The sequence below is a fragment of the Myotis brandtii genome, unplaced genomic scaffold (genome assembly GCF_000412655.1).
Source record: "Myotis brandtii unplaced genomic scaffold, ASM41265v1 scaffold62, whole genome shotgun sequence".
NCBI lineage: Eukaryota > Metazoa > Chordata > Mammalia > Chiroptera > Vespertilionidae > Myotis > Myotis brandtii.
This window is the reverse complement of record NW_005370366.1, coordinates 2,109,903-2,135,251: the sequence shown is the minus strand read 5'-3', so window position 1 is coordinate 2,135,251 and position 25,349 is coordinate 2,109,903. Positions and strand designations below refer to the sequence as shown.

The window sequence follows — 25,349 nt, the reverse complement described above, 5'->3', positions numbered from 1 at the left end:
ACTCTAAAAATCAATGGGGGGAAAAATCCTCAGGTGAGGGTTAAAGAAAAACCAATATTTCTATATCATAAACTTATTTACCAATCTTCTTTAATAAATAGGATATAAAAGAAAAAATTAACCTTATTTACTTGCTTATATAAATTATTTTATCTATGCACTTTAGAAAGACTATTTTACTTTGACATTCCATTATCTGACTCTATTGAAATCTCAACATCTTGATGACTACCATCAATACATCTGTAATTGTTCATTAACATTTTAAAAATTAGTACCTCCCAAGTTTGGCTGATGAAACTAAAATTTAGTGAATTTGAATAGATCTAAGGTATTATTATAGTTTTACTAAGTTCGATGAGTCCAAGCAAGCATGTTCCACAATAATCCTCTAATAATCATGATAATTCACATAATACTGCAGTCCAGGGCCCAGGTAATCCTGAGTGTCTAGTCCAGTGGTTCTCAACCTTCCTAATGCCACGACCCTTTAATACAGTTCCTCATGTTGTGGTGAACCCCAACCATAAAATTATTTTCGTTGCTACTTCATAACTGTAATTTTGCTACTGTTATGAATCGTAATGTAAATATCTGATATGCAGGATGTATTTTCATTGTTACAAATTGAACATAATTAAAGCATAGTGATTAATCACAAAAACAATATGTAATTATATATGTTTTCCGATGGTCTTAGGCAACCCCTGTGAAAGGGTCGTTCGACCCCCAAAGGGGTTGCGACCCACAGGTTGAGAACCGCTGGTCTAGTCGATCTGATTATTGCTGAATTCACTCAATCAGGAAGGCTTGACTCATTTAGGTTAGTAGAAGGAAGGAGTGTCAGAGAACCCAAACTGGAATTACCTTCCTTTGATTCCAAAGAATCCAAAAGGGTCAGAATTCAAGCCCTCCCAATTTGTCTGGCTCTCTTATTAGGACTTTTAGGCTACTAGACCTAAAGTGACCGCTATGGAGAAGTGGCTCCAGGTTATAGATCCAGAGCTTTTACAGAGTTCAGAAGAATAGTTTCCTGGTCTATCTGCCTCTTTTACCCCCCCCTCCCCCCAATCCCCCATATGATGCCTAAAATACTTGGTATGGAAACATAAAAATAATTAAATGCCATCAACTTTACATATCCCAGCTAGAAGTGATCTATTTTTCTCTCTCTCTGATTTATATACTTTTTCGAACCCTCAACACTGACATGTATTATTTCGTGTGTTAATGTTTGCATCATTCATTGAACAGGTGTAGGACTTTATATGCACAAGAGGCTCTCACTGAGTGTTGAATAGGTAACACAAATTACTTTTACTATTTATCTCTTATGCAGGGTACACTGTTGACTTTGTCATCATCAAATTGTCACTTTTGGGGGGATAATATCCACATATTCTCAAGCTTCATATTTTTCTTGTATAGCTTAGCCACATTATTTACAATTTATGAAAGGGAGGATGTGCATTAAATCTCTCTCTGACAAGGAGTCTACGTGGTAATGAAAAATGGAGGAGGTAATAGCAGTTAAATTTTTCCAGGCTAAAAAAATGGTTAAATTATTATAATTCTGTCTGTTCCTGAGACTCAAGTTTTATTCCCTGTTCTAGAATGGATCACCAGGAAAATGATTAGCATGTGAAGTCCAAATTATTTTACGAACAAAACTTAAATCACATTAATAAGATGGGCAGAGCACAAGTTAAAAAGACTAGTGGAATGGACTACTTGTCATGTTAATTTTTAGAGGAGAGAAAATTATGGATCATAGTTATAGAAACAAACTGCTTCATAAAAGAATTTATCCTTGGCTTTGAAATATGTTTATAAATAGATTTGAAAACATTACCCACTATGCTGTACACCTGGAACTAATAAAGAATAATACTGAATGTACACTGTAATTTAAAAATATATATACTACTATATACATATGTGTATGTATGTATATATATATGTATATACACATATATACATACTTATATATGTTAGATATACATTTTAAGACACTGAGAGACCCTATTAGAAAGCTTCTCCATACTATAAGTTTGTAGTTAGAACTGCTTTTTCTCTTTTCTATTAAACATAAGAAAGTAAAAAATGAGAATATCATCTTGAATTGAACTGTTACCTTCTGCCCAGAGGGGGGTGCTGAGAGAACACAAGGGGTAAAAGGAGCATTAGCACTTCCTGTGAAGGCAGGTAGAGCAGGGTTGATTTGAAAGACAAAATTAACACTATGAAATCTACTTCTGAATTAATGTATTTGAACTTTTAATTGAAGTAATTTAATTTCAGAGATTACATTGGGATCATATAAAGGAATTAATTATACCGAGGGTCCTATTTTTCTTGTAGTTACACTGACGTAAGAATAAACAATTTGGTCAAAAGCAAGCACCAGTCATATCTTAGTCCGATTTTTGATCATGAAAGAACTGCAGTACAACTAACACGTGCATTAAGGAAAAGTGATTCATAGTGGGTTACCTCTAAAAACACACATACACGAAAAGAAACTAAAGTAGGAACTAAAGTAAAAGGAATTATGTGAGTCAAAATGACTCTACTGAGAAACCTAGTTTCATTTAATTAAGGACACAATCTAAACAAAAAGGGTATGTTCATCTGTAAAATACTTGTGAGCAAATCCCATCAGAAAGGTTTTTTTCGTTGATTAGTTAATAAATATATAAACAGTGTTAAGGTCTATAACTGAAATAAAAGTATACCAATATAGAAGCAGGCAAAGAACATTCCTGGGATATATGAGTACTGAGGTAGATTTGGAACCATTTCTCTTCTCATTTTGCAGAGATGGGTGTGTGCTTTGAAACTGCATGTGTGTTACAAACTGGAAAGGTTAAGAGTCAGTAACTAATTTTTGTCGTTTTCGGTTCTGTTGCCTTTGCAGTCCCTTAGATGTATCTTGTATTGTACTTGTGTGTTGAATAGAGTCTCCTGTTTCTCCAGTACTGACGTGGGAATTCTGTTCTGTGACAATAGGGGTAAAATGGTGCCTTTTCCGTTCGAGATCGTATCTTGAACAGGTGGGAGCAGTCCCAGTGGACTCACCCATTGATACAAGTTGTTTTTTTCCTGCTGAACAAGACAAAAGGGTTTGGGTATTTATCAATGCAAGTTCTTCGTCAGCTATTGAATCGCTTTCCAAAACAGAAATGTCATTAAATTTTTTAAGTGGAGTTATCTGAGGAGAACTCAATTCTTTTTTCTTTATAGGTGTTTCATATTTGGTGCCACAACTTCGTGGTGGCTGAAATGCCTTCTGTGCGGCTGGAGAAACAAATGTACAAATGGGACTAACAGGTGGAGGTAAAGGCAGTCTACTCAAGAAGTCCAAGGCTCGTCTCCTTTTGCAGTTTTTTTGGTCATCAACCTCTTTCTCCCCTTTACAAGACTTTGAAGTCATTTGGGCTGATACAGGTGTGGGAACAGACTTCCCTTTTGGCTTACAAAGTGATAAAGAACTTTGATAGTTCATCTCACTTTTGGGAGAAGACATCTAATAAAAAAACAAATGAAAAAGAGGCATATATAATTATGTGCTCATATATAAAGCAAAATCAAATTAGCTTTTTATTAAAAATATTTAAACACACAAATAACACACACATTCTCACTCTTATAATGTCTAATAGGGCAGATGATTTCATGAGTCATTCTTTTTTTAAAATTTTTTTAAATTTTGTTTTATTGCTTAAAGTATTACAAAGAGTATTATATATGTCTCCTTTTTTTCCCCCCCTTGACGTTCCCCCGGCCTCCCCTACCCCCCAGTGTCTTGTGTCCATTGGTTATGCTTATATGCATGCATACAAGTCCTTCGGTTGATCTCTTACCACCCCCTCTCGCCCCCCAACCCTCCCCGGCCTTCCCGCTGTAGTTTGACAGTCTGTTTGATGCTGCTCTGCCTCTGTATCTATTTTTGTTCATCATCATGAGTCATTCTTATTCCCTCAGAAGGAAATAATTTCACAGAAGAGGATATAAAAATGACATGAAAAGATGAATGAAGACTAATCATAATGAAAGACAAAAAAGACAGTAGGGGACATAACTTCTGCTTTAATCTTTTTTAGTATTAACAAGTTAAACAAAAATAAGCATTTCAAAACCATTTTAAGAACACAACACCGCCTGGGTTCTAATACCTACTTTTCTGGTTTTGTGACTTCAGGCAAGTGCTTAACCTCTCTATGCCATAGTTCCCTCATCTGTAAAATGGTGACCGTAATAATTTGTATCTCAGAGGACTGTTGTGAAGGTAATGAATTAATATAAATACATTTACCAAGTGTTAGCTACTTAAGAATTAGTCATTTACTGTGATTTAAAGAGTTAAATAAAATTGACTTTAAAAACAACCCTAATTATATAGAACCAGGGTCCCTAGAGGCTGCCGACTGGGTACTCCCTCCCCCTGGCTGCCTGCCGCTGCCAGGGCCTCCCTCCCTTCCCCCGGCTGGCCCCGCCCCCTGGTCGAACTCCTGGATGAACTCCCAGTTGAGGGGACAATTTGTATACTATGCTTTTATTATATAGGATAGCCCTCCTGGTACAAAGGTACTGGCAAAAAAGTCTTTTCTACCACATGTACCTGAAATACTAAAATTAAAGAAACTGTAAAATTTGTCCCCAAAGAGTGTTACATTCTGTCTTCAATAAATAAAATATAATTTCCAGATAACCTATACCTATAAAAGTCACATAACAATCACATTTTCTAATTAAGTTTAATTAAATTTTTTCATGTTTACTAGATGTATACCTGAATATCTTCATATATATTTACAAAATTCCTTAAATTTACATTAACTTACCAGAAATGTATTTCCTCTACCATGGACTGTCTGAACAGTGTGTGGCTCTGAAGTATAGTCTTTGGTTGGAGTGGAACACTTGGGATCCTTTGCATTAAGCATATGCATAAGCTTGTTTTCTGCATCGTTGCAAAATCTATCAATATTCTAAAAATAAATTGAAAAAGCTGTTTTAAAAAATGCAAACCCATCTATTCATGTTTTTAGAAAGTATTACCTTTAAAGCCAGAACTAAAATATTCAGACCAGAAAGAAAGAATGAGACATCCCAAATTTGATAGCAACTGTCAAACTATGCTAATGCAAAAATGCAGAACCAACATCAGTGCTTCAGCAGAGCTCAATTGTTGGAGGGAAGAGGGAGAGTGTCTATATCAGCCGTGGGCAAACTATGGCCCGTTTGAAATGAATAAAACTAAAAAAAAAAAAAAGACCGCACCCTTTTATGTAATGATGTTTACTTTGAATTTATATTAGTTCACACAAACACTCCATCCATGCTTTTGTTCCGGCCCTCCGGTCCAGTTTAAGAACCCATTGTGGCCCTCGAGTCAAAAAGTTTGCCCACCCCTGGTCTATATGCATCAGGGAAGGAGAGAGATAAGAACCATTCCCAGCCATCTAGTTTAATTAGCAAGATATACTATGATTCAGGAATTGGAAGACTGGGACTCAAGTTCTATCTCTATTTACTACTAATAGCTGTAAATCATCCAACATCTACAGAGCAGTCCTCAGGTTAGGAGTAAAATAAGAGAACGGCTTCACGTCTATTCCAAGGATTAACTGAAATAACATGTTTCAGAAGTCACAAATGGTCAAGTATCAGCAAGTTCATATGGTTTAACCTAATTCATGAAAGTATTTTGTAAAACTTTCAAATAAAAGTAAATAAAAGGTATCTCTGAACTGTCCTTGAATGGTCTCAGAGAAAGCTGGGATGTAAACAGTAGGTTCTCTGTATGAGAGCGAAGTAATGAAGTAACTTCCCACCTCAACTCCTCCCCGCCCCTTAACTTAGAAAACAAATAAATCAGATGTTATCTTCACTGTATATATTAAGTTTTTAGGTAAATATTACACAAACTTACTATACACAGCTAGCTACTCTAATGCTTTTAAAATGTGATTTATATCAATTTTGAATAACACATTTCAAACATTAAACTATAGAACTAAGAGGCTTATCTTTTATATATTATTTAATAGTTAGGAATTTATAAAATCCAAAATTTTATTGGGAGGTAGCACTGCATAGTAGTTAATAGTTGCATTCTGTATTCAGGTGGCTTAAGTATGAATCCTGGTTCTACCAACTTGGCTGTGTGACTTAACCTCTATTTCTCATAAGAAAAATGGAAAAAGTCCCCTACCTCATCACGTTAGGCTTAGAACAAGGCCTGACACACAGTGAGCACTTCAGTAAACTTTAGCTAATGTGATGTATAAATAGATTTCAGCAAAAATGTGTATGATCCAAGGGAAATAATTTTAGTATTCTTCTACTTGGGCTTATTTCATCATAAAAGCAGATATAAATTGTATAAAATACTAGGTATGGAATTTAAAATGTAAATTTGAAACCTACATATTATTAACTAATTATACTACCAGCTAATATGAACTACATGTTATTCTCACCAATTTCCAGTTTGCCTACACATGGTCTGTAGCTTGAACATCCTTCTTACCATCTCTCCTCAGTTCCTCAGGTTCTGAGCAATTAACGTATGCTAAAAACCTCACCTGACATTATATCTCAACATCCAATTTTTAGAAACACTGCCACTCCTTTTATATTTGACTCTCAAACTATTTGGAAAATACCAAAAAGTGTGGTAATGCTCAAAACGAATTTTACCTCAATAGTATTTTTCATTTTGTGGAATGTCTCTTGAAAATGGCTCTCCTTTGGATTGGCAGAAAACATGGAAAAATCTCCAGCATATAAAGTTGGAATTTCTGATTTGGATTCTGGTCGCCACTGGAGATTGCTCGCAGCAATTAACATGTGAGGTTTAATTAGGTCTTCATTAAGATCTATCCAAAACTTGATTGCCAGTAAGTTATGGCATTCATCGGACAAATAGACCAAAGGAGCAAGACCTAAAATGAGAACAAACAAAAAAACCCCATTTCATTATATATGTGAGATAAATTAGAAAATGCAAGGAACCTCTAATATGGCCATTTATTTTGGTATGCTAATGGTAAAAACAACTAAATAAATTTAGAAAAAGCTCAGGATTTCCAAAATGACCTGTTTCTTATAGTGTTAAAATTTCAATGCCAGTGTGACAACACATTCTGTTCCTGAGGCTATAGGAAGCAGGCGTCTGGTACATAGCTGATGGGAACCCTCTGGAGAAAAACTGGGTAATACCTAGCAAAGCGACATACACACACCTTTCACCTGGCAATACCACTTCTAGTTCTCTACTTCCAATGATAGTAAAATACACATGAAAAAGGTTGATGAAAACGCATGTATGAGGTTACTCATTGAAGCACTGTTTGTAATTATAAAGTACTAATAGCAACCTATCGTAGCTCATGCCTGGAGAGTGATTAGGTAAACCATGGCACATCCTTACAATGGAGTACTATGCAGCTGACAACAGGATGAGGAAGATCTCTATCAGTGATTTCCAAACATACTGTTAGGTGAAAAAGAAAAGCACTAAAGAAAGACTAGGGCTATAAAGAAAGGCTAGAGATATCTCCTAAAAGAAAGAATAAAATATAAGCAAATATACAGGTATCTGACCATTTGTACAAAACATACAGGAAGATAAACCAGAAACTACAGGGATTGGGTATAGGTGGGGGGAAAAAGGACCAGCACTGGGTCAGCAGGGATGAGGGGGGAGTGACACTTCCCTGGTTTGTCTTTCTGTGAAGTTCTGACTCCGAGGAGGACAATGATATTCCACATATTTTTCATTTACCCCCCAAACAGACAGAACGAACCAGTTACAAGGAAATCCAAGTTGGAACATAAACATATTTCTTAGCTCTTTACACTTGAAAGGCATACAAGCAATGATGCCACTGTAGTAAGGAGCACATCTAGCAATTAGATTTTGGTTCTAAATACCATTTTCTCCAAAAAAAAAAAAAAAAAAAAAAAAAAAAAAAGAAAGAAAGAAAAAGAAAAAGAAAAAAAGAAAGAAAAAGGATCCAAGGTTCTCTTGGAGAGGTACAACAGGTCCTCAAATAAGGTCATTTTGTTCAACATTGTTTCATTATAACGTTGATGAGATGCTGGAACTTAACTCTTGTTTGTATCAACAGGCTTGTGGTAAAACTGGTTTTGCTGTTTTTTGCTTAAATTTGCCGAACCTGCTGACGTTAAATGAGGACTCACTTTAGTTGATTCCCAAACTGGGGCAGGGAACTTAAAAGGTGAGCCTGGAACATCTTATGATGCCAAACAAAGGAAGGAAGTGCTCAAAGAATACAGGAATCAACCTGAAAAAACTCCTAATGGCCCAAACTTAAACAATAGGAGTGATAAAGGTACTGAATTTCCCATAAGAATAAAATAACTGTTCATAAGTCCATACTGATATAAATGAAATAAATAAATGGGGGAGAGGGCAGCTCTTCCTCACAGAATTCCAATGAATGTAGAAGGAAAAAAGAAAAAAAAAACCACCATTAGGCAAATACCACAGTAACAAACTGCTGCAAACAAAAATCAACTGAAGGATGCTAAATGAATGGGTGAAAGTTTGCGGTAAAGTAGGATGTGAACCTCCTCCAAGATATTTATTAACTACTAGAGGCCTAATGCACGAAATTCGTCATAAAGGCAGAGGTTTCATATCTAGATCACACTGTCCTTCTTCCTTCTCCCGGATTCCGGCACCAGCTTCCCTCTGGCACTCAGGACCCGGGCTTCCCTTGTAGCCCCGTTTCTTCTGGAAAGACTCCCGGTCTAAATGGCATATTACACTTTTATTATTATAGACAAAGGGAAATACAGTTATTTACAGGTAAGAAACCCAGCAGACACCGTCTGAACCAACTGACTAAGGTTGTTGCTATTACCAGCAATAAAAAATACCAGTATCACTGACCCCTTGATACGATGTAGAGAAGAAAAAAATATATAATTTCCATGGTAACTCTGCCAAAAATGTATAACTTCAACCATGAGAAGACATCAGACAAATCCAAATTGAGGGAAATGCTAAAAAATAATTGATCAGTCCATTCAAAAGTGTCAAGATCATGAGGAAATGTTAAAGACTAGAGAAAACTAAGGAGAAATAATGATTAAATAAAAGTGGGATCTGGAATAGAAAATGGAAAGTAGAGTAAAAACTTCAAATAAATCTAAAGTTTAGGCAATAATATTGTACCAATGTTTACTTCCTGATTCTAATAATTGTACTATGGTTATGCAAGATGTTAACATTATGGAAAGCTGGCTGAGGGATATTTGGAAACTATTATTTTTGCAATTTTTCTGAAGGTCTAAAATTAGTTCAAAATAAAAAGTTAAAAAATTTTCAGTGTTGCATGGCCGGTGTTGCAAGTGCTTGAGCGTCAACTGATGAACCAGGAGGTCATAGTTCAATTCCCGGGCGGGAGCACATGCCAGGGTTTCGGGCTTGATCCCCAGTAGGGGGTGTGCAGGAGGCAGCTGATAGATTATGTTTTTATCTCTCTCCTCCTTCCTCTCTGAAATAAATAAAAAAATATACTTAAATTTTTTTTCAGTGCACAAAGCGTAAAGGGACAATTACATAAGCCAGGATAGGACTGAGGCTAGGAAAGTCTAGGCACTAAACATTCAGTCTTATTACTATTTACAGTGTCTTGTTTCTGCTGCCTTGAGAATTATGTTTCCCTTATAAATAATAGGAATGAAAAGAACTGCCATTCTCATATAATGATTCGTTTATCCTGTTGCAAATGAGTTATCCCTTTTACTTTTCAAATTTATCAGATTGATTTAATATATTTTAATCTTAAGTTTCCCAAGCATGTTCCATTTTCTAATTTTAGAATTTGCCTCTATGTTCAAAACTTGATTACAGTACTGTCCTTCTCCCAAATGTCCTTCTTTAAAATATCATGTTTCCCCCCAATTACAAAAGTAATACATGCTTATTAAAAAACATTTAGAAGGGGGCGTCAGTCGGGGGAAAAGGAGACCTGTAATACTTTAACCAATAATAAAAATAAAATGAAAGGTAACATAAAATAAATTTTAAAAAATGGTAGGGTAAAACAACAACAACAACATTTAGAAAATGTAAAATATAAAAATAAACTTATAGTGTAGTTTCCTCATTTAATTTTTTCTCCACAAGCAGAGGTCACACTGTCCCTCTTACCTCTGTGTCGTGCGTAAAGTCCAGGGTCAATTATTTAAAACTCCACCCTTTGCATACACCCACAAATTCTTTTCCCTCTTGCTTTGTAGTATTCACCTGCCTAATCTACAAGTTTGGTTAAATCCCACTTTCTACCTACTTCATGCCTACACCATGACAGCCAACATGGTTGAAAAAATACCACACCAACCGTGATGAACAGTTCCATGTCATATTCATGAACATGGACTCCTGTGGGTCCTGGCAGCAAAAGTATCCACCCAGTATATCCCTTCTGCCATTTTCTTGAAGGATGATTTCATACCTTTTCCTCCATTCTGACTGCCAGTGATGACTTTGTTCCCTACTTCAGTGAGGACACAGAGGCAAACAGAGGAGAGCTGCCACGAGTTTTGACTTATACATCACCTCTTCCACTTCAAGCACACATTACTTCACCCCTCTTCCTCCAACTATGGAGAACTGTCTCTGCTACCAGCTGAGGCCGATCTCCCTATACTCCCCCAAGGTACCATCCTGACGTGGCAACTAAAGGACTGTGCTCCACAACTGGCCCATCTATATGGGAGCCTCTCATACACAGACAGTATCTCATCAGTATGCTCCCAGCACTTTCATCTGAAAACATAAATACTCTCTTATTCCCAATTTCCCTTCTAGCTATTGCTCCATATGTCTTCTTCACTTTAAGCATGGTGTCCCTGAAATGCCCACATTCACTCTTGCTATTGCTCTCCTGTCTTCTTGCCCCACTTCATTCAGTCTTTTCCACCACTCACCAAAAGACTCCTCCATGGTGTTAAAGCCAATAATCAATGCTCAGCCCTAACCTCACTATCTATGCTACCAAATGCCAGCAGACAGAGTCACTCATGCTCACCTGTCAGAAATCCTCCTTTTCTCTGGGCTTCCACATAGTTTACTCTGAGGATCCCTCCCACTCCTCTTGTCTCTCTTACTGGCCCCTTTCCATGTCCTCTGCTTCAAGGCATCAGAGTGCATGAGTCACTTCTCTATCTCCTCTCACAACTCGGCCAGTTTCACAGCATTAAATGCCACCTGGATGTTGACTTCCCAATTTATACGTTCAGCCAAGATCATTCCCCCGAACAGACTCCTGTATCCAGCTGTCAAGTAGAACTCTCTACCTAGATTAAGCACCTAAAACGTAACTGTCCAAACTGAGCTCTGCCCTTCCCCACAGACCTGCTTTTCCTTGCAGTCTTTCCCTCTCAGTGAAAGACAACTCCTTTTTTCCAGGTGCTTAGACCAAAAACCTTGGCACTGACTCCTTTCTTCAACCCCATAGTGTCCCTCTACCTTCAAAATACAACCAGACCCAGCCAGTGTGGTTCAGTGGTTAAATGCCATCCCATGCACCAAGAGGTCACTGGTTTGATTCCTGGTCAGGGCACATGCCTGGGTTGTGGGCTTGATCCCTGGTAGTGATGGGGGGATCGTGCAGGAGGTGGCAGATCGATGTTTCTAGCTCTCTCCCTTTTCCCTCTCTCTTATTCTCTCTCTAAAATTCAGTAAAAACATATTTAAAAATATATATAACCAGAATCTGACTACTTCTGACCACTCCCATTGCTTTTGTCTGGTCTAAACTGTTAACATCATCTCTTGCCTCAATTCTTCAATAGCTTCCAGCTGTTTCCCCTGTTTGTACCCTCATGCACCCTAGAGTCTATTCTCAATACAGCAGGCCAGGTAATCCCCTGAAAACCTAGTCAGGTGGTGACACTCCTCCTATCACTTTGAGAAATAAAGTTGAATTCCATACAAGGACCACCACACAGTCTGGTCCAATGCCTCTATCCCACCTGTGAGTACTCACTCCCTGGCCTCTGCCAATGCTTCAAAGCATCAGACTTTATCATGACCATTTCTTATGCCTGGACTGTTTCTACCCCAGATGTCCACATGCCTCCCTCCCTCTGTTTCTTCAAGTCTCACTCAACTGTTAACTTTGCAGTGAGGTCTTTCCTCACCTCACTATCTAAAGCCACATTTCTTTTTCCTGCCCCCTGATACTACCCCAATAAGAGCTTAGCATTTACTAAGAAAAATAGAAATGCTACTTATTTATTTTATTTGTGATCTCCCTCCCCAACCCCCTGTAACGTAAGCTCCACAAAGGCAGGGATTTTTGCCTGTTTTGTTCATTGCTACTCACCCAACATTTACAACAGAACGTGTGGAATGTGTGGCAAATGTCACCAAGTCTGATCAAGATGAAATGAAATGCTATGAAAAAAATGTAGCAGATTAACATACTACAGGCAAAGAAAACCCACAAAGCACCAAAACACAATTAACCAAACAAAACCCATTTTTAAAAAGGAGAAAAGAGCCCTAGCCGGTTTGGCTCAGTGGATAGAGCATCGGCCTGTGGACTGAAGGGTCCCAGGCTCAATTCGTAAGGGCACGCCCGGGTTGCGGGCTCGATCCCCAATGTGGGGCATGCAGGAGGCAGCCAATCCATGATTCTCTCTCATTATTGATGTTTCTATCTCTCTCTCCCTCTCCCTTCCTCTCTGAAATCAACAAAGGTATTTTTTTTAAAAAAAAAAAAAAGGAGAAAAGAACACAGCAAAGAACATGCCCCATAAGAAAACAAAACTGAAATAAAAGAAGACAGTTTCTAAATCCTTCAAAACTGATTCATGCTAATGAGCTTAATTAAGACCATATATCCAATAAAATAAAAACTTGAATATGGGATAAGTAGCACTATAAGATGATAAGGAGAGTGTAGGACCAAAGAATTAAATCAAGGACACCAATATATGATCATAATGGGTCAGTACATGCATCAAAAATAGCAAGAAATAAAACACATTGCAGAAAATAAAATTACAAATATAAAGTCTAGATATAATAATGGTGAATGAAGATAAAAAAGAAAAAAAATAGAAGCAATCAAAGAATAGATAAAATTAAAAACAAAAATAATGCAACATAAGGCTAACTGATTTCCTCAAAGTAGAAATCCTAATCAATGGAACAGCAGATATATTCAAGTAAATTACAGAATTTCCATTAAATAAAGAAAGCACTGAGTTTGTAGATCAAAGAGCATCCTGTGTCCCAGGAGAACTGTATATAGAATGCTTTCACTAAGACACAACTTAGTCAAACTTTTGGAATACAAAACAAAACATTCTTCAGATATCCAGACATAAAAAGAAAATCACCTAAATGAGGGGGGTGGGGGGGAAATATGCCAGTCCCAGACTGTTCAATGCCTAATCAGTAATTTCTACAAAGCTCTTAGGGAAGGAAAGAAAGAATGATCCCATAATATTATGCCTAGCCAAGATATAGTTTCAGAAGTAAGGCATAGGTACACTTAGCAAAATATGAAGAACTCATGGAATATGGAGGCCTTCTCGGAAAGGAGATGGACAATAAACCTTAGTCAAAGAGCAGAGGAAGGGAGAAGCCATGACAGGGTAGTTGAAAAGCAAGTAATCACCTGACCGGTTTGGCTCAGTGGATAGAGTGTCGGCCTGCGGACCGAGGGGTCCCGGGTTCGATTCCGGTCAAGGGCATGTACCTTGGTTGCGGGCACATCCCCTGTAGGGGGTGGTCAGGAGGCAGCTGATCGATGTTTCTCTCTCATCGATGTTTCTAACTCTCTATCTCTCTCCCTTCCTCTCTGTAAAAAAAATCAATAAAATATATTAAAGAAAAAGAAAAAAGAAAAGCAAGTAATCCACCAAATAATTGAGACCATACCTTGTCCCAGGCTTTGCTTTAGGAGTTGAGGATATAACAGTAACAAAGTCTCTGCCCTTATAGAGCTAATATTCTGGAGGAGGGAGACAAAAAAGCATAAATATATGTTGTTGAGTGCTATGGATAATTTAAAACTAGGTTGGGGAGCGAAGAGAGTACTGCTTTTTTAGAAATGGTGGTCAGAGAAAGGCCTTTTAGAAGGCTGCATTTGACCATAGATTGGAGGAGACAAAGGAGCCAGCCAAGTGACTGTTGGGGGTAAGCTTCTGGGAAAAGCAACGAGTGTAAAGGCTCTGTGATGAAAGTGAGCTCCATGGGCTCAAGAACAGCAAAGAAGACGTCAACAAAGCTGAAGTGGAATGGGGACAGACTGTGAGGGGAGGAGACTGGGGTACTTGGCACAATATCATCTATACTAATAAAAGGGTAATATGCTAATTAGACTGATAGACCAAATGTCTTCCAGATGTCCTTCCGGACAGAGCCATGGTGGCAGGGGCTGAGGCAGAGGCGGTTAGAGGCGATCAGGCTGGCAGGGGAGCATTAGGGGGCGATCAGGCTGGCAGGGGAGCAGTTAGGGGGTGATCAGGCCAGCAGGGGAGAGCTGTTAGGGGGATCAGGCTGGCAGGGGAGAGCAGTTAGGGGCGATCAGGCTGGCAGGGGAGAGCAGTTAGGGGCGATCAGGCTGGCAGGGGAGAGCAGTTAGGAGCCAGCAGTCCTGGATTGTGAGAGGGATGTCCGACTGCCGGTTTAGGCCCGATCCAGCAGTCGGACATCCCCTGAGGGGTCCCAGATTGGAGAGGGTGCAGGCCGGGCTGAGGGACACTCCCTCCCACCCATGCACGAATTTCGTGCACAGGGCCTCTAGTTAATAAATAGAAGACTCTGTGCATAAACTCAGAGCTTAGCTAGTCCCTGACACTTCATAGTACTTAGGGAGATAAGAGTACGGCTTTGTAGATAGGATATATGGAAAGAGGTAAGGAAAGAGGAGTGTGCAATGTCATAATTAAGGAATAAAATATAGATGAACTTGGCTGAGATGTTGGGAGTAGTAAAAATGGAATCTGACACTGCAAAGGTATTTGTCATTTAAAATCATTTATTTCTTGCCTGGCCCAGTGTGATTCAGTGGTTGAGCACTGACCCATGTACCAGGAGGTTGCCAGTTCAATTCCTGGTCAGGGTACATGTCCTGGTTGCAATTGTGAGCTCCATCCCCAGCAGGGGATGTGCAGGAGGCAGCCTATATATGTTGATGTTTCTCTAGGTCATTGATGTTTCTATCTTTCTATCCCTCTTCCTTCCCCTCTCTCTAAAATCAATGAACAAACATAAAAAAATTATTTATTCCTCAAAAAATTAAAAATAAAAATACCATATGATCCACCATTTCCATTTCTGGGTATATACCAGAAGGAAATAAAATCACTATGCTAAAGAGATACCTATAACCCCTATGTTCATTGCAACATTAGTCACAGCAGCCAAGACAGGGAAACAACCTATGTGTCTGTTGAAGGGTGAACAGATACAAAAAAAGAATAAAAAAATATGTGGTGTATTCTAAAGAAAATCCTGCCATCTGCAACAATACAGATGGACCTTGAGGGCATTATGAAAAGTGAAATAAGTCGAGAGAGAAAGACCAATACTGTATGACCTCACTTACATGTGGAATCTCAAAAACAAAAAACAGAAATAGAAACAAAAACGCATAGGAAAAGAGATCAGACTTCCTGTGCAGGAAGGAAATCTGCCCTCTGTCCTTCCAGGCCTCTTTGCTATACAGTCTTGAAAAGATAGTCTGAGACAATACTACCACATATGTAAAAATACCATGAGAATTGCCCTCCAACATAAGAAATAATGGGACAAACAGAAAACAGCCAGCAAGATGGTAAATTTTAATCTAACCTTACCAATAATCACATTAAAGATGACCAGATTAAACAAAGATAGAGACTGTCAGATTGGATAAGAAAGCAAGACCCAACCATACCGTTTATCAGAAATACACTTTGAATATAAAGACATCAATAGGTTAAAAATAAAGGAATGAAAAAAGATATATACCATGCAAACTAACACTAACGGTAAAAAAGTTGGAATAGCTATATTAAAAAAAGTAATTTTTAGAACAATGGATATCATTAGGGATAATGAGAGATACTGCAAAGGAAAAAAACACACCCCAAACCAAAGCTGGAGACAGGCTTGAATGCTCAGTTAACTGCACAAGAAATTATAATTTATTTGTCTAATAGTAATCACTAAGATGCTACAGAAAATTTTCTGGTAATTTCTTTAAAATTAAGTAGCACAGAATGGGATGTAAGTTCTTTCCTTGTAATACTGTAGAAATGCTTTTCATTAAGAATTGAGGTTAAGCCCTAGCCAGTTTGGCTCAGTGGATAGAGGTCAGCCTGCTGACTAAAGGCTCCGGTTTGATTCTGGTCAAGGGCACATGCCCCGGTTGCAGGCTCCATCCCCAGTAGGGGGCATGCAGGAGGCAGCCAATCAATGATTATCTCTCACCATTGATGTTTCTATCTCTCCCTCTCCTTTCCTCTCTGAAATCAATTAAAAAAAAATAAAGAAGTGAGGTTAAAACAGGCCTAACTTTCAAGTCACTAGTTACCAAATTTGCTGATTTGTAGCTCCAATTAATCCTAAGACAAATTTTAAAAGATAATGTTTTTCAAAAGCATCAATAAAAAGCTACAACTAAAAATACTGTACATTACCTATTTTTTTCACAACAGAAACTACCAATCCTACTAGGTCCACCTCGGAACAATGTGGTTGGAAGCCTGGATTTAGTAATTGGCTGAAGGGAAGGGGATCCCTCGGCTGATAAACTTTGAACAGGATTTCATCTGAAGCCTGTAAGAAAAAAAAAATCAGCATGTGAAGATTCTATAAACTCATATGCATTTATCAAAATTGAAAAATTACAATAAGAAGTACTTACTGGTATTTGCTGAAATTGAGTGTTTTTGGTTGCTGTTAACTGTATATTAGCTCTTCCAGATTTAGTTTTAGATTTTGATGTTGCAAGATGATAGATTCTGTATCTCTTTCCCTCTGTTAGCAGGGAATATAAATCTGATGATGGACGCCAGATACTTAGTATAACTATTCAGATAAAGAGGAAAAAGACTCAATGAAAAAACTGATAATCATTAAATTCTTGCTTAAAAATGAATACTGAAGGGGAACAAAATCACAGAGTCAAGCATGAGAAGGACACAATGCACTGTTACTGGTCTGACAATGGAGAAGGCCACCACGTGAGAAAGAATGCAGGAGGCTGCTAAAGCAGAGTGGCCTCTGGTGACAGGCAGCACAAGAAACAGGGAATGCATTCTGCTAAGAACTCTACTGAGCTTGGAAGAGGAACCGGAACATGAGATAATGCAGCCAGCTGACACCTGGATTTCAGCCTCATGATACACTGAGCAGAGAACCCCACCAGTTCCTTCCAGACTTCTGATCTACAGAACTGTAAGAAAACAAATGAATTTTACCCAGGACAGAAAAAGCCAGTGATCCAAGCAGGTGGATTGGAAGGCCTAAAAGCCCTTCCCCGTCACTGATTCCCCAAAAGGATTTGGTCTTTTCCCAATGGACCAGCCAGAACACTTTATTTAGAACTGGACACTAAAGCAACTGTCACACTAAGTTTGGTAACTTGACTCTGGGGAATCTCCTTTTTTGTTCCCAAGCTCAGCCTGAAAGAGGGACCCGGGCCAGATTCCAGCATCTGTGGAGACCAGGGAGGCCCAGGATCCTCTGGGGGTGAAGGGGAGACCTGCAGTGCCCCCTTTGTCCTGCCTGACTCTCTAACCCAGAGGCCGCCTTAGGACCGGACCCAGTGGATGCAGGCTCCTTCGCTTCTGCTTGGTAGAAAAATTTGGTCACAAGTTATGAAGAACCATAAAGCTAGTGAAAACATTCACCTCTGCTTGCTAAGAAGCAGCTCTTTGATTTTGATATTTTGGAACTTTTAACAGTTACAAAAGGACTGAAAACCACAGCTGTCTTTTGGGGGCCACTTTGGAGGACGTGAAAACAAAGAGATGTGAGGCTGGAGGAAATAGCCAAAAAAGAGAGAGAGACAGGAATGAGTAGAGAATGACAAAGAAAAAGGGAGAAAGTAGGGGATGGAAGGGAGAGGAGCTGGGTTTCAGTCTATGGGCCTGGGGACCACAGCTTCTCACTCTGAACGCTCCCACCCTTTACTGATCTGCCCCAGAATCCGGTTCCACTAGGAATTGTAAAGCTGCTGGCCAGGCATTTGTTCCTGTAGTTTTCTTTCCTGGTTTGCAAGGAGGGGTAAGGTGGGTTATGTTGGTTTCCATGTGAGTGGAAGCCAAGTCTGGAGCCTTGTTGGCTCCCTTGGAGATTGTTGTCAAGTAGAGAAACACATAAAAGCTTTGGGGCATATGTAACTTTGTTAAAAATTTATACTAAATTAAAAATAAAATTTCCTACCTTAAAAAAAAAGGATACTGATAACAACTAATATCTAAGGATTCCATCATCATTTTGTGGGCACCGATACATAATTTTTGCTCCTCTATGCACTAACTGTACACTTTATCTAGCACTTGAAATCACTTTATTAATATAATACTTCAACTTAAAACTAATAAAAACAAGTAATTTACATACTGACCAGAATCTTTTTCTTTTTTCTCATAGCTTATGATACGCAACTTCCACACAGTTGTAACGTCCCTTGATAACATTTGCTCCCCTTTTTCAGCAGATTCCACAGCCTTCCGGAATTCCAACTGGATCTGTGCTTGCTTCTTATCATTCAACATCTGTCTGTGATTATTCAAGGCTCGTAACTGCTCGCCACTAATATAACCCTGTGATTATTTAATATATGAAGGCAGATAAGGTTGGAATAAAAAGCAAACAAAACACCTCATCTATTGTAAATGAATCTCTTCAAATGGGGGTAAAATACAACAGAGTTGAGTTCACTTTAAGAGTGTGACAATATAAATATTGAGATTAATGTACTCATCACATAACAAATATGTTCTGGTGTCTTAAACTGTTTACTAATCTTTGTGACAAATTTCCCCTATTTATAAATGTACTCTAACAATCATATCTATCAATATGGATGACATTATAAATGGCTAACATGTAAAGGCTCACTCTATTTGAGAAATGGGTCTATGTGTGATAAATGTATTAATTTATTTAATCCGTATAATAACCCTATGAGGTAGGTACTGTTATTGTTTCCATGTTGTAGGTGATGAAACTGAGGTGCAGAGAATAAATAATTGCAGAGGCACATAGGTAGGGTTAGCTCAAGAACTCTCATTCTTAGCTCCCATAGTATAATTTCATGAACTCCCTGGAACAGTAGATACAACTTAAAACAGACACGTCCTAGCCCTGGCCAGCTCAGTTGGTTACAGTATGGTCACAATGTGCCAAGGTTGAAGGATCAAGCTCTGGTCAGGGCACATACAAGAATAAACCAATGAATGCATAAATAGGTGGAACAACAAATCAATATCTCTCTCTCAAAGTCGATTAAAAAACAAAACACGCGCTACAAGCACTTCTCGCTGCCTCCACACTTTTCTTCAATCACTTCACCAAACTGCTGTCTGTACTTCTTGGGAATCTCACCCAGTGTAACAAGAATGAATGAATGAATGAATGAATGAATGAATGAATGAATGAAAAATAAAATAAAACAAAACAGGAAATGAAATCCAACACATAACACACTAGACTACTACTGCCTTACAAATATTAATCTGATCTACATGGGGAAGGGACACTTGAACTCTGTACCCTGCAAAGGGGCTAAAAATGAAGAGAATGTTTAAAACATGAATTAAAAATAAATCTGTGATTTCCAAAGTCCCACAACATTAGCATTGTCACAGAAAACAAATCCTTTTGACAGGGTATTTTATAAAATGATGCCTATTTTTCCCTCTAAGAATTACAGTGATAACTTGATCTGAGTGAAACCTCAGAATCATAAAATCAGAACCTTATAGATAAGCCCCTCTGTCATCCCCTTGATAGAAGGTAGAAAGAAACCCTAAGAGATAAATCACTTGTCCAGTTACAAAGATCAGGACTAGGTCTAGAACTTAGTCTTCCAACTCTTATTCTGCTCATTACTTCCTCCTTATAAATAAACTAGTGGCCTGGTGCACGAAATTCATGCACGGGTGTGTGTGTGGGGGTGTCCCTCAGCTCGGCCTGCACCCTCTCCAATCTGGGACATCCTTCTCACAATCCGGGACCGCTGGCTCCTAACTGCTCACCTGCCTGCCTGCCTGATCACCCCTAACCACTCTGCATGCTGGCCTGCTCGCCCCCAACTGCCCCCCGCTTCGCCCTCAACTGCCCCCCCCTGCCGGCCTGCTTGCCCCTAACTGCCCCTCTGCTGGCCCCCAACTGCCTCCCCCCTCCACTGGCCTGATCACCTCCAACTGCCCTCCCCTCTTGGCCTGATCGCCCCTAACCACCTCTACCTTGGCCCCGCCACCATAGCTTTGTCCAGAAGGATGTCTGGAAGGTCTCCCGTTCTAATTAGCATATTACCCTTTTATTAGTATAGATTCTATAAAAGGATACCAGCCTAATAAATATTTCATTAAAATTTGAGATGAAATTAAAACTATCTTCATGATAACTCAGAGAAAGCAAAGGCTTCAACATATGTAATAATATAAGTGATAGACACAAATAATGTTTCAGGAAAGAAAAATAAAGCCTTAATTTACAAACTTGTAGCAAGTACACTCACAGGCTTTCAAACCAAACTCACTTTTCACCGGGAGAATTTGAGTTGTACCTTTTGGGAATGCGAGGGAATTCTATTCAGAATAGCACTGCTTACTCTTCTAGTGGAATATTGTTTATTTTGTAGTCCCGTTATTTAAGAAACTTAAAGCTATATACAAAATTTATTGTCATCAAATAAATGAGATTAATCAATAAACAAAAATAATTTTCCTCAAATTTCTCACCTCCTTCCTATCTAGCAAACTAACCCTTGCATTAATTTGATACCTGGTGTCTAAAAATTTAGGAGGTATCTTACCTTAATACATGAAATGATGTTCTAACAGCAACTAACATTTATAAGAAACTTTAATAACAATACACTTTTACATACTAATTTGATCCTAAAACAACTTATTTTATGACCATTTTATAACTATTTTATGCCTAATTTGCTTGGCTAATAAATGGCAGACCCATGATTCTAAAACCTATGGTATTTCTAACACAGTTCAGTGCTTCTGCACTTGTCCATTTGAGTACCCTTGAAATAGAGAATTATAAAATAGACTCTGGGAAGGATCTGAGAAGAGCTGAGAACAAGGAAACTAAGATATTTGTTTCATCTTAAAAGTAAACAAGTTTTGCCGAAACCGGTTTGGCTCAGTGGATAGAGCGTCGGCCTGTGGACTGAAGGGTCCCGGGTTCGATTCCGGTCAAGGGCATGTACTTGGGTTGCGGGCACATCCCCGGTGGGGGGTGTGCAGGAGGCAGCTGATCGATGTTTCTAACTCTCTATCTCTCTCCCTTCCTCTCTGTAAAAAATCAATAAAATATATTAAAAAAAAAAAAAAGTAAACAAGTTTTGTGTGTATTTTAAGCCACATTTATCCTATATAATAAATAGCTAATATGCAAATCGACCAAACGGCGGAACAACTGGTTGCTATGAGGCGCACTGACCATCAGGGGGCAGATGCTCAACACAGGGAGCTGCCCCCTTGTGGTCAGTGAGCTCCCACAGGGGGAGCGCTGCTCAACCAGAAGCCGGGCTCACAGCTGGCGAGCTCAGCAGTGGTGGTGGGAGCCTCTGCAGGCGGGCGGTAAGGAGCGAGGGGTCCCGGACTGCGAGAGCCCTGGACTGCGAGAGGGATGTCTGACTGCCGGCTATCCCCCAAGGGGTCCTGGACTGCGGACCCCCCACAGTGCACGAATGTTGTGCACTGGGCCTCTAGTTTAATATATAATAGTGTTTAACACTCCTATCTTCTGTTTGATACAGAATTGAAGATAACATTCCTATCTTCTATTTGATACTGTGGTTTGGCTCCTCACTGCAAATCCCGAATATGCATATGTCCTCTTTGAGAAATAGCATTTCAACACCCTGCTTCCCATGATGGCCAGAGAGTGGCCACATCTTTCACCTTAAGGCTTACTGTATGCCCTCTTCCCCTCTCACCTCAAGGTAACTGGGGTCTGGCACAGTCCTTACTGCTTCATAGAGCTCTGCACCATCCTGCAGAGCACAGACTTGTTGTCTGGTTAGTGCATGTGATGGTGTACATTGTTTTGTTATATTTTCTAGGAAAAAAAAAAAAGTATCACTAATTAGCTAAACCACAAAGTTCACAGTGCTGAAAACAAGACAACCAAGCAAAAAACACACAAAGAAGGAAGATTAAAAAATAAGAAACTATTTATCTGCTAAAAGTTTTCTAGGAAAATGCGAAGCTACTGTATTCATGGTTTAAAAATTATCAAAGAATTTACTTGATTAGAGTAATTTGTAAATTATAAATAATTTCATGATTTACTTAATCATGAAAACAGCATGAGCTAGTAATATGTTAAGCACATAAAATTTTGAGTCTACTTTTTTTGAGATTTATATATAATACGATGTTAAATAATATAGAAAATTATGAAGAAAAGCAGAACATAAAGTTACAGCAATAAAAAAGGTAGTAAAAAAGTAAATTTCCTGTCCTATAAGCAAAAACACTATGATTTTTATAATTAAAATTGATGCCACAGGGAAAACAAGTTCTAACTCTAAGTATAATAACGTAACGCCCAACAACTACAATAACAAGAAATGCAAAAGTTATATAGTAAAGATAAGGACACTGAAAAAAAAGAATGACAATGGCGTAGGGCCGTGGTCAGCAAACTGCGGCTCGTGAGCCACATGTTCTTTATATTCACTATTAGAGGCCCGATGCATGAAATTCGTGCAAGAGTAGGCCTTCCTTCCCTGGGCTGCTGGCACCGGCTTCCCTCTGGCATCCGGGACCTGGGCTTCCCTTGTAGCCCCGGCGTTGACCAGAAGGTTGTCCGAAAGGACGTCCGGTCTAATTAGCATATTATGCTTTTATTATTATAGATACTGTGCACTAGATCTCTGGCTTATTTACTCCTTATAAGTTTGTACCTTAAACACCATCAGTATTATTGTCCCACCCCATCCCCTGGTAACAACCATTATACTCTCCTTTTTTTTACAAGTCTGCCTTTTTTATACTTCTCATATAAGTAATATCATACAGGATTTATCTAGGGAAAAATAATTTGATAGTTTTTTCCCTCACTGCTATTTTTTCTCTTATGCCAAAAAAGGGACTATAAATGCTTTAGTTCTGAAGCTTAAGAGGGAGTTTATTTAAGATTTCTGAATAGTGCTGTGGGTATGTCATGCATTATTGTCTAATGACAATTACAAGTATCTAAAAGCTCAGTGTGTTGAATAAAAATGTAATAATTTGGGGTCAGTTCAATGCTTACCCATACGTCTATGTAATAATATTTTTTTAAAACAGAAAAAAGTTGATTCAGAATTAGAAAAAAAATCTATTACTTAAAATAAAGACAATTCACCTAATTATAAAATTTAAATTAGAAGCCTCCAAAAACTCTAATAAAAACACTTTTCATATAAATAAACTTGTAATATACAACTCACTTTACCTTCATGCTCTTCAAATTCTGCTTGAATTTTAGTGAATAAGGCTTCTAGTTTCCTTTGTTGAGCCTCCGCATATTTTGCTGCTTCCTTTTCTTCTTCTCTTTCATTGCGAAATATGTATAATCCAGATGATGTCTTCTCCATCCACTGTAATAATACATAAAATGGAAATACATGGTAAGGAGGAATCATTCAAATTAACTTTTTCAAAAGAGAAATATAGAGTAAGTTTCAAGAATATGTCATACCTGCATAGGGTATGCTCTTTGAATAACTACATCAACACAGCCAACATTTCCTCCATCACTGAAAAGTGATGACAAGGGGAGAGGAAAAGGTCTAGGGTCTGGAGAGAATCCAAGCTTGGCATACCAGCAAGCAGGCCGGGTACTGTTTGCAGAAATCTGGACAAATTAAGGAATACATTGATTTACAGGTTAAGTAAATAATGTTCCATTCTATTTCACATTTCATAATATTTTCATTCTCTTAAGATTGCTTTATTATCCTATATAATAAAAGCCTAATATGCTAAGTGTCTGACTGTTCATTCAACCATTCGACCAGTTGCTATGAGGCGCACTGACCACCAGGGGACAGACACTCCAACCGGTAGGTTAGCTTGCTGCTGGGGTCCAGCTGATCAGGACTGGGCGAGACAGGCTAGACACACCCTGGAGCCCTCCCACGGTCCCTCCCTGGCCAGCCAACCTCCTGCGGTCCCTCCCCAGCTGGCCAACTCCAATTGGCTCCTATCGGGACTGGGCAAGATGGGCCAGACATGCCCTGGAGCCCTCCCTCGGTCCCTCCCCGGCTCGCTGGCCAGTCCCGATCACCCTGATGAAAACTGGGCGAGATGGGCTGGACACGCCCTGGAGACAACCTCCCATGGTCCCTTTCTGGCATCTAAAATATTTCTTCTAATTAATTTCCTTTCAATGTGCATGAATCCGTGCACCAGGCCTCTAATAATTTATAAAGTGTCATGAAGGTAAATAAGAAAGTGAATAAGTGAAAAATTGTATGAAAGTAAAAATACTTTCAAAATATAGTATCTTAAAAAATTGTTCACAAAACAGACTCATAGATACAGAGAACAAATTGATGGTCGCCAGAGGGGAGGGAAGTTGGGTGAAAAAAGGGAAGGGATTAAGAGGTACAAATTGAAAGATGGCGGCATAGGTAAACACCGGAGATTGCTGCCTCGCACAACCACTTCAAAAATACAACTAAAAGACGGAACGGACATCATCCAGAACCACAGGAAGGCTGGCTGAGTGGAAATTCTACAACTAGAAGGAAAGAGAAAAGCTTACCGAGACTCAGAGGAGGTGCGGTGCGGAAGTAAAATACAAAGGTGCGGAGGTGCATGCGGAGAGGGCTGGCGGCTGAGGACACGATTGTCTTTTTTAACCGGGAGGGAGTCTCAAGCTCTGAGCTCCAGTTCTGGGCGAGTCTCTGGGGACCCAGACTCATACGGGAGAAATGGAACTGTCTGACATCGGTCGGAACTTGAGGGCAGCTTTCTCTAGGAGGCACTCGCAGCGATTGCCGGGGCCTCTGAGGGCAGGACTGAGAACAGCCATACTGCTCGCTCCGCCCGCCCTGTTGATCCCCTGGGATCCCGCCCCGCCCAAGTGTGCACGGAGGCTTTTGCATATGAAAGGC

The 25,349-nt window shown here is 39.0% G+C and overlaps 1 protein-coding gene across 2 annotated transcripts in view; it reads right to left on the bottom strand.

Moving 5' to 3' along the window:
• Positions 1 to 2,260: 2,260 nt before the first annotated feature.
• BRCA2 (breast cancer 2, early onset) overlaps positions 2,261 to 25,349 on the bottom strand; it is an 86,163-nt gene continuing 63,074 nt past the window's right edge. For both annotated transcript variants that reach the window (XM_005880014.2, XM_014528128.1), the window contains 9 exons: positions 23,930 to 24,085; positions 23,684 to 23,828; positions 22,179 to 22,300; positions 18,618 to 18,816; positions 16,911 to 17,074; positions 16,684 to 16,822; positions 6,706 to 6,950; positions 4,845 to 4,991; positions 2,261 to 3,526 (listed from right to left, as the gene is read on the bottom strand). In XM_005880014.2, coding sequence (XP_005880076.1) covers positions 2,867 to 3,526; positions 4,845 to 4,991; positions 6,706 to 6,950; positions 16,684 to 16,822; positions 16,911 to 17,074; positions 18,618 to 18,816; positions 22,179 to 22,300; positions 23,684 to 23,828; positions 23,930 to 24,085 — 1,977 coding nt within the window. In that variant the 3' untranslated portion in view covers positions 2,261 to 2,866. The remainder of the gene's footprint in view (positions 3,527 to 4,844; positions 4,992 to 6,705; positions 6,951 to 16,683; positions 16,823 to 16,910; positions 17,075 to 18,617; positions 18,817 to 22,178; positions 22,301 to 23,683; positions 23,829 to 23,929; positions 24,086 to 25,349) is intronic.